At 38.2% G+C, this 14893-nt stretch overlaps 1 protein-coding gene across 1 annotated transcript in view; it reads left to right on the top strand.

The window, feature by feature from the left end:
* Positions 1-14893, top strand: part of LOC136877537 (uncharacterized) — a 49187-nt gene that overhangs the window by 16022 nt on the left and 18272 nt on the right. The window contains exons 2-3 of the mRNA XM_067151659.2: positions 511-562; positions 12576-12649. Of these exons, the coding sequence (XP_067007760.2) occupies positions 511-562; positions 12576-12649 (126 nt within the window). The remainder of the gene's footprint in view (positions 1-510; positions 563-12575; positions 12650-14893) is intronic.

The raw sequence follows: 14893 nt of genomic DNA, 5'->3' as shown, positions 1-14893 counted from the left end.
GTTATAAGGAGATTCCCACCTTCCAATACTTGTTAATTTCTTATTATGGTTTTATTATTTACATGATATAATCCACCTTAATCTCTAGGTGTATGCTAGATTATGGAACATCTTCAGCTAAAAGATTTGACAAAATGGCAAGACAATAAAAACACATGTCCTATTTAGCATACACCTAGAGATTAAGCTGGATTATATCATGTAAATAATAAAACCATTATAAGAAATTGACAAGTATTGGAAGATGGGAAACTCCTTATAACTTAACCTTAATTGTGTTGAGCCAATAGGGGACAAACTGAGATTTATAAGCTTGCCATTCAGTCAAGGAGCTGGACATAATAAAATTCATGTAAAACATGAAGCTTATTGGTTCTGTTGTTTTAACTTCTGCAGTTACATTCATTTGTGAGTGCAGAGATAACATTTTTATCTTTCTTCTTCAGTAAAATATATTTGTTATCGACATATTGGGTTACAATTGCCCTATGAATTTTATTTTCATTCCAGGCATTTGCTGTGACTATGTGTGGATATGCACAGGACAGATACCATAACATGGGTAAGCTCTTCCTTCTTCCCCTTCTCGTAACACTCTGCCGAAATTGATTCCTTGTCTTTTAGTGCACTCTTTCACATTGTCTTTCCATATAGTTCTAGCTCTCTCTCTCTGCCCTTCTGTTCTTTTGTTTCCATAAATGCTTTGTTTTTCCCTTTCCTCTAGCTTTCTTATCATGTGAATAAACCATAACAGCTTTGTTAAATTCATCCTGTCCTGCCTTGCTCTTTTATAATTTTTGTTCAAATTATGTCTGAGTTGGTCCTAAACCTAATTTAATTTCTCATTATATTCTTGTATTTGTCTTTAATCTCCCTTCCTCCGACACTGTATTTCTTAGGTATTGAAATTGACAACTACCTCTTTTAATTTTAAGTTTTAGGTTAGTTTGTTTTGCATTAAACTTTGTCTGTGAAGCAGCCTATACAATGGGTTGGGATATAGTACCATATCTGAAGTACTTGTTTGATTATTGTTTGCATGAAGGAACTTTACCAAATGAATGGAGAGTTGCTATAGTACCCCTGTATATAAAGGAAAGGGTGATAGACATAAAGCTGAAAATTACAGGCCAGTCAGTTTGACATGCATTGTGTGTAAGCTTTGGGAAAGCATTCTTTCTGAATATGTAAGACATGTTTGCAAAATTAATAACTGGTTTGATAGAAGGCAGTTTGGGTTTAGGAAAGGTTATTCCACTGCAGCCCGACTTGTAGGATTCCAGCAAGATATAGCAGATATCCTGGATTCAGGAGGTCAATTGGACTTTATCGTGATTGACCTGTCTAAGGCATTTGATAGGGTAGATCATGGGAGACTACTGGCAAAAATGAGTGCAATTGGACTTGACAAAAGAGTTACTGAATGGGTGGCTCTGTTTCTAAAAAATAGAACTTGGAGAATTAGAGTAGGTGAAGCTTTATCTGTCCCTGTAAAAATTAAGAGGGGAATTCCTCAAGGCAGTATTATTGGACCTTTATGTTTTCTTATCTATATTAATGATATGTGTAAAGAAGTGGAATCAGAGATAAGGCTTTTCACAGATGAACTTATTCTGTACAGAGTAATAAATAAGTTACAAGATTGTGAGAAACTGCAAAATGACCTCAATAACTTACGGAGCAGAAACTTGGACAATGACAAAGAAGGATGAGAGTCGAATACAGGCAGCCGAAATGAAATTCTTGAGGAGTATGATACAGAAGAGTAGAAGAGACAAAATAAGGAATGAGAAAATCCGGGAAGAAATTGGAGTGGAAAAAATGAATGATAGAATAGAGAAGAGCCGACTAAGATGGTTTGGGCACATAAAGCGAATGAGCGACGAAAGAATGCCAAAAAAGCTGATGGAAATGCAAATTCAAGGAAGGAGAGGCCGTGGACGACCACGATTGAGATGGAAGGATACCATCCAACGCAGCATTATAGAAAGAAACCTGGACTGGGACACAGTGTTGGAAGAGGAGTGGTGGAAAGACCGAAGAAAGTGGAGAGGAACCATATTTGCCCCTACCCGGCTACAGCTGGATAAAGGGAAATGATGATGATGATGATGATGAATGTTGTGAGATAGACAGTAGCCAATGGTATGATGATAAACAGGGATAAAAGTCAGGTTGTGAGTTTCACAAATAGGAAAAGTCCTCTGGGTTTTAATTAACTGCGTTGATGGGGTGAAAGTTCCCTTTGGGGATCATTGTAAATACCTATGTATTAATATAAGGAAAGATCTTCATTGGGGTAATCACATAAATATGATTGTAAATAAAGGGTACAGATCTCTGCACATGGTTATGAGAGTATTTAGGGGTTGTAGTAAGGATGTAAAGGAGGGAGCATATTTGTCGCTGGTGAGACCCAGCTAGAGTATGGTTCCAGTGTATGGGACCCTTACCAGGATTACTTGATTCAGAAACTGGAAAACATCAAAAGAAAAGCAGCTCGATTTGCTCTGGGCGATTTCTGACAAAAGATTAGCGTTACAAAAATGTTGCAGAGTTTGGGCTGGGAAGACTTGGGAGAAAGGAGACGAGCTGCTCAACTAAATAGTATGTTCTGAGCTGTCAGTGGAGAGATGGCGTGGGAGGACATAAGTAGACGAATAAGTTTGGATGGTGTCTTTAAAAGTAGGAAAGATCACAATATGAAGATAAAGTTGGAATTCAAGAGGACAAATTGGGGCCAATATTTGTTTATAGGAAGGGGAGTTAGGGATTGGAATAACTTACCAAGGGAGATGTTCAATAAATTTCCAATTTCTTTGCAATCATTTAAGAAAAGGCTAGAAAAACAACAGATAGGGAATCTGCCACCTGGGTGACTGCTCTAAATGTAGATCAGTAGTGATTGATTGAATGTGATTGATTGTCGAGGAAGTAGTTGACTCTTTCAAATAAATAATAAATTCAGGTGGTAACTGTATGCATTTATGTGTTGCACACTAGATATAATGTACACTATTCAAACTGTCACTGGGACTGTCAACAATCGGCCTAGCAAGCCCAAAAACTGTGGACCAAAGTTCAGCCTCCCTCAGCATGGGGTTGAGAAGGGGAGAAAAAGAAAATGTTCAAATTAACCAAGATCAATGTTGAACTACCTCTTCTTCTTATTTTTTTTCTTTTGCTTTGTATCATAAACTTATGTTACATTTATCTAGACTAATCTTCATCCAAAAATTCTCACCGTAGTCGTAAGAGTGGGGAGGGAGTGACATGTAAATATAATATTGTCAAATGCTTAGTTTTCAGGGTCGCTGAAATGAATAGTGACACTCCGGATGTTATTTAAGCCCAAAAATGGGATGAGAAAGAAAGAGAGAGAGAGAGAGAGAGAGTGTGTGTGTGTGTGTGTGTGTGTGTGTGTGTGTTTTCCAGCATATCTCTCAACCAAACTTGACACACACATCTTACTATCTGGAAAAATTACTGTAGGAGTAAGACTCCCCTAGAGGTGGGGATGGATATGGGGTGACATGCAAAAATAGTGAAAAACAACCGTTATTAAGGTTGAATCCATAGCTTTTGCATCGCTGGGATGAGTAGTGATACTCCAGTTGGCACTCAAGTCCAAGTTCAGCCCCCATTGGCATTGGGGGTGAGGGGGAGAATGGGTGAAAATGAAAACGTCCACATTGACAGAGATTATGGATGTAGAGAGAGAGAGAGACATGGTCTAGCACAGCTTTCAACCAGACTGGGTACATAATTATGAGACTTGACGCAAGTGTGATAAATGGATATAACTTGAAAACAATATTCACTCACCCATGGGTAAATAATGCAAGAACGAGCTTGATTTATTATTATTATTATTATTATTATTATTATTATTATTATTATTATTATTATTATGATACGATTGCGTTGTTTGTGAGGTTATGTCATGAAACGTGTTGTAGGCTATATAAATATTCATATGAGGTCAGTTAATGTAAATATCTGTAAATTAATATTATATAATTTATTCTTACCTGTATATATAATTTGTAATCCGTAATTGTGAAACACACTGTAACTTCCAGCATAGTATAGGTAGACAAGAACGATGGAGAATATTCTGTACATTATAATCTATGCATTACGCACTCACAAATTTTAGAGAAGATTATTTTGTTTTGGTAACATATCTTTCTGGAAGCGCTGCCAGGCCATATATAAGGAGACGGTCTTGACGGTGACAGAAGAGGCATTGGTCAGAAGAGTTATTGGTTGAAGAGTTATTGTTCAGTAGAGTTATGGCATAGCAAGAATATACTTGTGACCTCGTGACATGCAGTGGTTTCAGTCTCCATATTGGAGTGACAGTCAATTGTTTTAAAATGGTGGCTTGTGATGTGAGTGTTTTGTTTGTGACAGCAGTGATTAAGGTTTTGTGTGTGTGTTTAATTTGTAAATAGATGTGAATAAAATAATTGTACCAACTGACAGCATCTCGTGTGCGTGTGAGCACATAAGTTGATAGTAGCGACATTTGTTGAGAAATGATCAAACTATTTCTGAATCTTTCAGATTTCCTGGTATAGGTGCCCTTCTACAAGGCGCTAAATTTAAATGCACGGGGTAGGTGTTCCTCTGGTACAATTATTATCATTATTATTATTGTTATTGTTATTATTATTACGTAAAATTTATTTTATGTTGCACTGACACAGATAGGTCTTACGGTGGTGATGGGATAGAGGGCTAGGACTTGGAAGGAAGCAGCTGTGCTCTTAATTAAGGTACAGCACGAGCATTTGTCTGGTGTGAAAATGGAAAACCATCTTCAGGGCTGCCTACAGTTGGGGTTCGAACCCACTGGCTCCTGAATACAAGCTCATAGCTGCACGAACCAAACCGCATGGCCAACTAGCTTTGTATTATAATTATTATTATTGTTGTTGATCTGGGTCTCTCTTGTGGTATTTATTCAGTAAACTATAATTACAGTAATAAACTTACAGTAATGACTTCATAGATTATGATGTGACCTTGTAAAACTCTTCAGTGATACTTGTGCTGCTTTTGCAGTAATAAATTAGTGCATATTAATAAAACTTTGTTCCTGGTGCACACCAGAGCTAGAATTCAGTGAGAACCCAGGTATATTTTGTTTTTCTATACAGATGCATAATTTAGGTTAGTCTTAGTAGTACTTACATCAGTTTACTTTTTTCCAAAATCGCACATGGCCATAAAACATTGCTGCCTGTGAAGCATTAACCTCTGACTTGGGAAAAGCTCACATCAGAAATACAAAAATGCTTATGAGAGTTATACAGTTTTGTTGGGAAATTGAATGTTTAAAATATGTGCTGCCTGCTAAATTCCAAACTGATAAATTAAAAGAGAGATTCAGTGCTTACAGACAAGTTACCGATGTAAATTACATCATTAGTGTTGGTAAGATGATGGATGCAGAAATAAAAATTGGAATGAAAAATGTAGTGCAAAATATTTGTAAAATATGGCATTGATAAACCTGAATTTTCAACCCCTGGATTTGATGTCTGAAGACTCGAGCAAAGGAAATCCATCTTGCTCAGTCAGAGAACTGGAACAGTTTCAAGACATTCTTCGCAACATGGTGAATGAAGAAGAAATTGATGGTTCGGTGCTTCTTTATGTTTGTAGCTACGCTGCTTTCAAAATATCTGCAAGGTTGGCATGTGATTATTGTATACTGTTGGTGGCTGGAGAAAGTATGAGTGATGGGTATCTAAAGGTGGAGGGGTGTTACCAGTTCCAATTGATAAAGTATTGAATGTAGGAAAGGTCATACTTCAGATCATGAACATGCCCGTTTCGAGCAAGACTAGAAATGGTTTCTTTGAGACTGTGGTAAACAGTACGAAATGTACAGATTAATAGTGCTAAAACTTATTGCTATTTTTTTGCTATTTGCCTTATGTCGCACCGACACAGATAGGTCTAATGGTGACGATGGGACAGGAAAGGACTAGGAGTGGGAAGGAAGCGGCCGTGGCCTTAATTAAGGTACAGCCTCAGCATTTGCCTGGTGTGAAAATGGGAAACCACGGAAAACCATCTTCAGAGCTGCTGAGAATGGGGTTCGAACCCACTACCTCCTGGATGCAAGCTCACAGCTGCACGACCCTAACTGCACGGCCAACTCACCCGGTGCTAAAACTTATACACAGAATTCGGTGAAACTTTACAGAAGACCTGTATCTTGGAATCTCTGTCTTGGAAATTATAAACACTAGTATTTTGTATAACATTTTACTTTCAAATTACAGGAAATTGTGCAATGATTTTCTATCCCAAAATAAAGGAGAAACTTCTTTAAGAAAGTTGAAAACCCAGAGATAATATTGGGCTTCACCATGCTGTGAATAGAAATAAGAGTTTTGGCAATCAGGTTTGAGCCTCACAGCTTGTCAGTACAAATCAATATGAATGATAGCTTGGGGTTGGTTGCATAACTGTTTCCAATTTTGACCAATGGATAATGCTGGTTTGTCTGTTACGAGGTTATAATGCTCATACCATAGACACAGGCATGAATACTTAGATGTCAACACAAACATGGAAATTCTCCATGTTAGCCATAAAGAACACCCTTTTAACATTTTAGAAGGTTATTAAATAAAAAAGAAGAAAACCACATGCAAATAAATAAAAGCACCATCCTCAATGACTGGGGACCGTGACCGATGACGTTAGATGTTAGGCACATCATCATCATCATCATCATCATCAATGACTGGGGACAATCTTAATCCCTTGCACTGTTATGACTGCATCATGCTTTATCAGTAGGGTTTTTTTTTTTTCATAATAAACTTCATAACGAATTCCATACTGACATTGACAAATCACTTCATAAGAGTTGTATTAAATCCACCTTTTCAATAACATTTGTGATATTCATTAAATCACCAAGGATAACAAGTCATGTTAAAATGTAGGAGATGTTTCATCCCTCTTTTTTGGGATATTTTCAGCTATATACAACATCAATAATAAAAATATACACATATGAGTTTAAAAAAATACACTGTGTTGCATTGAAATTGAAATTTTGACCAAAAAAATCTGTCCATTGTCTTAGGTGCAGTGAAAAAAAGATGGCACTGTAAAATATAACATTGTCACAAGAAGCACATAAAATGACAAGAAACATGTTAAAAGTTAAAGTACCGGGCGAGTTGGCCGTGCGTGTAGAGGCGCGCGGCTGTGAGCTTGCATCCGGGAGATAGTAGGTTCGAATCCCACTATCGGAAGCCCTGAAAATGGTTTTCCGTGGTTTCCCATTTTCACACCAGGCAAATGCTGGGGCTGTACCTCAATTAAGGCCACGGCCGCTTCCTTCCAACTCCTAGGCCTTTCCTATCCCATCGTCGCCATAAGACCTACCTGTGTCGGTGCGATGTAAAGCCCCTAGCAAAAAAAAAAAAAAAAAGTTAAAGTGTACAGCCGATGTCTTGAGGAAATACAGGTGTTGAACCAGTGTCACCATGAGCAGCTGTGGCTTAAACAATTTACTGGAGAACATCTGTCATGAAGTAATGGTGGTGAATGACGATGTTATAGAAGAATATTAATGTAGCTATGGATAGAAGGAATTATGTCCTGAAGAAAAACTTGACATTGGCAAATTGTAAAAGTGATATTCCAGCAGATGTGCTATGTTTTTCTGTCTCACCTGACCTGTATGTCAATAATCACCAGGAACTTTGCGTCAGTTGAACATAACGTCGAATGAAGAGAGTTTGTTTTCATAAATCAAGCAACTTTAGGTTGTAGATTTCATCGGTGGACTTTCCTAACCTCTCACTATCAGAAATTTTCTTTAATTCCTGACTAAAAGAACTTCTCAATTTTTTATATTTTACTATCACATCCTTTGGTCCGAATGCTGGTATGCTTAGGGTGTTAGATATTCATTTAGCCACTGCTGCCCGCTTATCATGATCTCGATGCTCTTCTAATGTTGGATTGTACAGAAAAGTTTCCTTTTGGTATACTGTAGTTTTAAAAATCGTATAGTGTCATTGTCACTAAATCTAAAAACAAGCTTGCTAGACATCTTGCTTCACCAAACCCAGGTGGTTGACGACTGAAAATCAAGTAAGTTTGATTCCTTCATGACCGAATCGTGAGATGTTTGATGTCTTAGGCAAGTTAACTACACCGCGTTCACACGGGCAGTGGCTTACAAAAGCATTATCGACTCAAGTATGTAATCAATCAATCAATACTGATCGGCATTTAGGGCATTTGCATTGGCATATTTCCTATCTGTAGCTTTCCTAGCCTTTTCTTAAATGATTTCAAAGAAATTGGAAATTTATTGAATATCTCCCTTGGTAAATTATTCCAGTCCCTAACTCCCCTTCCTATAAATGAATATTTGCCCGAGTTTGTCCTCTTGAATTCCAACTTTATCTTTATATTGTGATCTTTCCTACTTTTAAATACGCCACTCAAACTTATTCGTCTACCAATGTCATTCCACGCCATCTCTCTGCTGACAGCTCGGAACATACCAGTTATAACACCAATATAATGGTCCGTTATTGGACATTATAAATTTTCCAGCTAACTCATTCTTGGTTGCCTGTGTTTCGCCCCTGTGTGCTAAATTGGGCTCATCAGTTGGTACTTAGCACACCCACAAAGACGCAAGGCTAGTGCATGCCATGGAGGCTCGTTCATTCGAACAAGTTTTCATTCTAAGGTGCTTTATTGAGTATGATAAATACAATGATGTGATTACAAATACATGTGTTATAAAGATGGATGTGAAACAAGAGAGATGTAAGGGAGGAATTGAAGTTTGAAGGAAGTGCCGGGGTAGAGGTGCAAGGTAAGAAGATGGAGGGAAGCAGTTAGATGGTGAAGGGAAGCGATGAGGAGACGGAGGAGATCAAATGTTGGAAGGGGAGAAGGGATGGTATTGGTATTATAAATTTACTAATTCGGTACAAATATTTCAGATTCTGTATGGGAATCAACATCTATATCATCTGATGGCCAAGTAGGCATCAATTTTTGGTAATGAGATGAAGTCTCTCATAGTGCATTGGCACTGCCGGTAGCTCCAGTTAGCTTATGCGGTGGCCTCCATGGTATGCACTAGACATGCATCTTGGTAGGTGTGCTAGGTACCAACTGATGAGCCCAGCCTAGCACACGGGGGCGAAACGCTGGCAACCAGGAATGAGTTAGCTGGAAAATTCATAATGCCCAATACTGTACCATTTATATTGGTACATACACCCAGCCCCCATGCCAGAGAAATTAACCAATGATGGTTACAATTGCCAATCCTGCCGGGAATAGAATCCGGGACCCCTGTGACCAAAGGCCTGCACGCTAACCATTTAGCCATATGTCACTGCCCTTGAGGCGGTAGAGGTGGGATCCCTCGCCGAGTCCGAGGCGAAAACCAACCCTGGAGGGTAAACAGATTAAGAGAAATAAATAAATTTATGAACAATTTGAAAAAGAACATATGATAAGATTATTTTACTTGGAAACGAAACAACTCAATTAAAATAGAACGACATGTTTCATTCTTGAAAGAGCATCAACAGATTCTATCAAATCACATAGTTGCCTCTGTGTGTCCGTGGTAGAGTGTCGGCCTCCGGATCCCAAGATAGCGGGCTCAAACCCGGCAGAGGTAGTCGGATTTTTGAAGGGCGGAAAAAAGTCCATTCGGCACTCCATGCCGTACGATGTCAGCATGTAAAAGATCTCTGGTGATACATTTGGTATTTACCCGACAAAATTAATTAAATCTCAGCCATAGACGCCCAAGAGAGATCCGGTTTACTCTAGGTCCGCTAGATGGCAGACAGAGTAAACCGGAACGTTGAAATTGACGAGCAGACAGCCAGATGGCGTCAAATCGAAATGTCTGCAAACGGTAGCTGAGGCCATATGATTATTATTATTATTATTATTATTATTATTATTATTATTATTATTATGATTATTATTATGATTATTATTTATTTATTATCAAATCACATTTAAATATTTAGAGAAGTATAAACATTTGTGTTTATTTCTCTTTGAATACTTATGAACTCAAAATCTAGAACTTATCTTATTGAAGCCCTAATTTGTCTCCACTCAAGCATAGACTGCACAACAAGTCATGTTTAAAGCTTAAATGTTAAACTGAAATCTTGAGGAAATACAAGTAAGTGTTGAAGCAGTGTCGTGTCACCTTGAGCAGCTGTGATTGTTATAGAATTTACCAAGGTGATATTTTTATAACTCTGCATCTACTTCAATTCCCTATATTTTCTTACATCTAGAATAAAATACAGTATGTAGTAAACCAAACATTACTGAAATTACAAACATGCTGCGAACATCAAAATACGTCATGGTTGCATGTAATTTGCTACACCGTTTTTTTTTTTTCAAGCACTTCAAGCATTTCATTTTCTCCTTTAGTCAGATATGGTTCAAATATATATATTTGTTAGAGAAAAGAGGTTTAAGCGCGGTGATGGATGAACTAACGATGATTTGAATTGAGAATGAGCAGTAAAAATGTAGTCGCAAAAAGGTGAAGTTGCAAAAAAAAACAGTTCAGACCTAAAAAGAGACCGCGAAAGCACCAATAAGCCAAATACTCTGAGAAAGGCAAAAGAGGACAAATAAAATCCACCATTTTCTGGCCTACAATTGACCCACATAGGCCTTGTCTTTGGACACTCGGGGAAAAAAAATAAAAAAAGTTTTTTTCCCTTAAATTCTGAGCCCTAGTTATAATCTGCAAGATGAAGATAGCAACACGTATCTGTGTCAATACATCCTCTGTTAAACATTTCCACCCTCATGCCCTCGCAATGGTCTCGTACATTGTCAAACATGTTGTTGAGCACAGGTTGCCGATAGGTCACAAAAAATTACTATCTTCTCTCGTAATTCAGGGCATGCTGAAAGAATACATTTTCTGATTAGATTACCCACCTAGGAATGTTCCTGAATTTTAAGAGAAGATACTGTAGTCATTTTCTGCATCCTTGCGGCAACCTATTTTCACCAACACTTTAGACAATTTACAGGACCATTATGTACAATGTTCACTGAGTGGCTAAAAGTCATGGGAAGACACTGGATGTGATGTTAATAACGGGTTGCTCCTCCGCAGGCCCTCAAAATGGCACCAATACAGCTGCATTGACACTACAAGGTGTCGGAATTGTTCTGGAGGGATCTGGACCCACACATCTTGCACTACTACCCACAATTGGTCTTGTATAGTTGGTACGGTGTTCATGGACCATAAACCAGCATCAACAGCACCCCATAAATGCTCTATTGGATTAAGATCGGCTGATCTGGAGGGCCAATCCAGGGTTGTAACTTCACTGGAGTGCTCCTCTAACCACCTGCATGCCACTGCAGAGCGGTGACATGGTGCATTGTCCTGTTGAAACATTGCATCTCCATCAGGGTACTCCAGGGCCAGAAAGGGATGCAGATGATCTGAAAGAATGTCCACATAAAATGTGCACCTGTCAGCACTCCCTGCAGCCAGACAATGGGGTCTAATTGCGACCACGGGAATGCCGCCCAGACCAGAACTGAGCCACCTCCCGCCTGGACGCAACCTTGTTGACACGCAGGATCCGTAGCTTCATGAGGCATATGCCACACTCTCGCGCCCATCAGCTCGATAAAACTAGAACAGGGATTTATTGGATCATACCACATGCTGCCGCTGTTCCAGCGTCCACTGCCAATTTTCGCGGGTCCATGTGCGTTGTTAAGCTCTGTGTCGAGGTGTCAGCAAAAGTACATGAGTTGGTTATCGCCTGGTGAAGCCTATGCAGTGCAGTTACCTCCTTACAGTCGTGGTAGGAATGGGTTCCTGACTCCCAGCATTCAACTGGGCAATGATCTGACTCACAGTAGCCCGTCGAGCACCCAGTATGGTTCTGCAGAGGCGACATGGTGTCTGTTAGTTAAACACTTGTGGTCTTCCGTGTGGCAATTTACGCAGGTGATAACATTCTCTCTGCAATATTGAAGATCCAACCTTGACACTGTTGACACCAGAAACCCGAATTCTTGTGTAATCTCCACAATGCTATGACCCATGCGCTGATGAGCATCCCACGTTCAAAGTTGGTTAACTCGCATGATGTTGTCATCGTCATGATACTGGTGTCTGTGACAGACTGCTCAGCTATGCGCAGCTAGCCACAATGCTCAGAGGTCATACACAGTGCGTTTTCTATTGGGACACCCATATTCGTGACCTTTTGGCCATTCGGTGTATGAGACGTGAGGGTGCATATTTTGAACACACTGTACCGATGCATTTAGATATATGTTGCCATCGTCACCTTGCATGATATAATGATGTAGCTTGTTGTTCAGTACATGTTTGTAATTTCTGTACTGTTTCTTTTGCACAGGATGTTTCCTTCCTTATTTATTTGTTTTCAGCACTGTTTAAAACTGGAGGGCAACTCTAATAAGTTTATCTCTTGTTTGATTTTTCGCTCCTTTGTAGTGTAATTATTTTTGTTTCTTTGTAGAAACTGCAATGGGATTCTACATGGCTCAACTACTTCTACTTAGTAACATTATCCTAATATTTGGAATTTTCACGGTAAGTCTTTTGGAGCATATATGTGTGATTTTATACAATTTGTAGATGTTTTAAACTAAACTTTATTTATGTGCAAATTAATTTGATAATTTTTTTGTTCGGGAATAATAGCCCCTGCATATTGAGCATGAAGAAACTCTGTTTTGTTCCACTGGGTTTGTTTTACTGCCACTTTATATGGATTGTGCACAGTATGCAAGCCATAGGAGCATCTGGATCATCATTTAATAAATTATTCATATCGTGAAGGAATTTGTTATTTACATTTGGACCATCCATTGAAATTTGTAAGAGTTTTTTTTTTAGATTGAGTCCTTGCACTGTTCGCAAAAAAATACGAACATTTAATAAATCTGAGGAGGTAGTGACTAAGAAATGGACAATCAAAATAAGAAGTGCATACCATATTTGTATCAGGAGTGAAACAATGAACTACAAGATCCATTGGCCCATCTGAGAAATTTTATTCGTGACTCGTCAAAACCAACGGTGAAATGTGTGTGCATAGTATATGTTTCAAGAAATTGTTTATGAAAATAGGGAGCCATGAGTGAGTGTATATGCAACTTTTGTTGTGTGCAGTTGAACTTTTGAAGCTATTTCAGAGTCTGGAAACATTATGGGGAACAAACTTATACTAGCTTCACTGGTACATAAAGAATGGTGTTGCATGACAGTGTGCATGGACCATATAATCTCAGTTTTAGTACTTGCTCTTTTGAAAGATAATTCAGCACTCATCTAGTCTCTGGTGCTTCATAGTGTAGTGAACCTTTTTGAATGGTGGTAGTAGTAGTGCCATACATGACAAAGTTTGTTGTGGTAGCTGTGGTAGGCAGAATAAAATTTGTTTGTGGCTGGGATATTACCTACAGAATTTAATTTTAACTCCACTTTTCAAATGTTCTCTTTTTTTTTTTTATAACTTGAAATGGATGATGAGAACTGGTTGAATTGGACATTAGGTTATAAAAGTAAATCTACTGTACTTCTGGGGGTGGGATAGTGGGTTTCTAGAAATCGCAGTGAAAAATCTCTCCTCTGACACTCGTTCCAAGTAAGATTTCTTTAATTTCTACTTCCTTAAAATGTTAGAAACGATGTGTAACAAGGGTTATGCAGAAGCTTGACAGTCCTTGGTGGCTATTGATGAAGAAATTTCCTCACTGAAGCATTAATGGTGATCATTTTTTAAATCTTAAAGAGAATGTTATTAAAATAAATTCAACTTCAAGTTTTGAAATTTAATATGTACATTAATTGCAAATTTATTTTTTGCCTGTTAAGTTTTCAAAATGTATTTCAATATTACTGTCATAGCTGGAAACTTCATTTCAAATTTTATTTTTAGTAATGTGTCAGTAGGCAAAATTTTTTTTGTGTCTGGAAAACAGGGAAATGTCCGGGAATTTTTTTTTTGGTAGTTGCTTTACGTCGCACCGACACAGATAGGTCTTATAACGATGGGACAGGAAAGGGCTAGGAGTGGGAAGGAAGCGGCCATGGACTTAATTAAGGTACAGCCCCAGCATTTGCCTGGTGTGAAAATGGGAAACCACGGAAAACCATTTTCAGGGCTGCCGACAGTGGGGTTCGAACCTACTATCTCCCGAATACTGGATACTGGCCGCACTTAAGCGACTGCGGCTATCGAGCTCAGTCCGGGAATTTTAAAATCTGAATTTGGTGTACACCCAATATAATGAATGAATGAATGAATGAATGAATTGTAGCAAGAACTTACACTAAAAGTGGAACTTGACTTGCAGAAAATTTGTTAAGAAGCAAGCCATACTTTCCAGTGTCAACTTAGTTAAATGTAAGTTAAAAGTTTTCCAGTCTGTCAGACACACAAGTTCAAGATATAATTATATAACACTATAACAAACCTGTAAGAAATACACAATATTAAACAAAAAATGACCTCACAATTACAGTTTTTTCTGGTGTGCCTATCTAATAAATACTATATAGTTGTAAAATTTATTTGCATCTAAATTGCAATACTAGTTTTGATCCTTGGATCATCTTCAGTTGCTTACACTAACAATTAAAATAGTACTTTCACAATCATTGGAAACCAGTTTCTTTGAGTTTATCATATATTGTAGTCTTAAAATCTAATAGCTGTTAATGTTTCATTTCACTGGCATATTGCTACCTGTTGAATTAAAGCACTCTTCCCAAACTTTTATAAATTCACTATCTTTCTTTCTTTTCCGATCCTTCAGCCCCACCTGACAC

This window comes from Anabrus simplex, chromosome 7 (assembly GCF_040414725.1).
Source record: "Anabrus simplex isolate iqAnaSimp1 chromosome 7, ASM4041472v1, whole genome shotgun sequence".
In the NCBI taxonomy this organism is placed as follows: Eukaryota; Metazoa; Arthropoda; class Insecta; order Orthoptera; family Tettigoniidae; genus Anabrus; species Anabrus simplex.
This window is presented reverse-complemented; position numbering and strand designations above follow the sequence as displayed.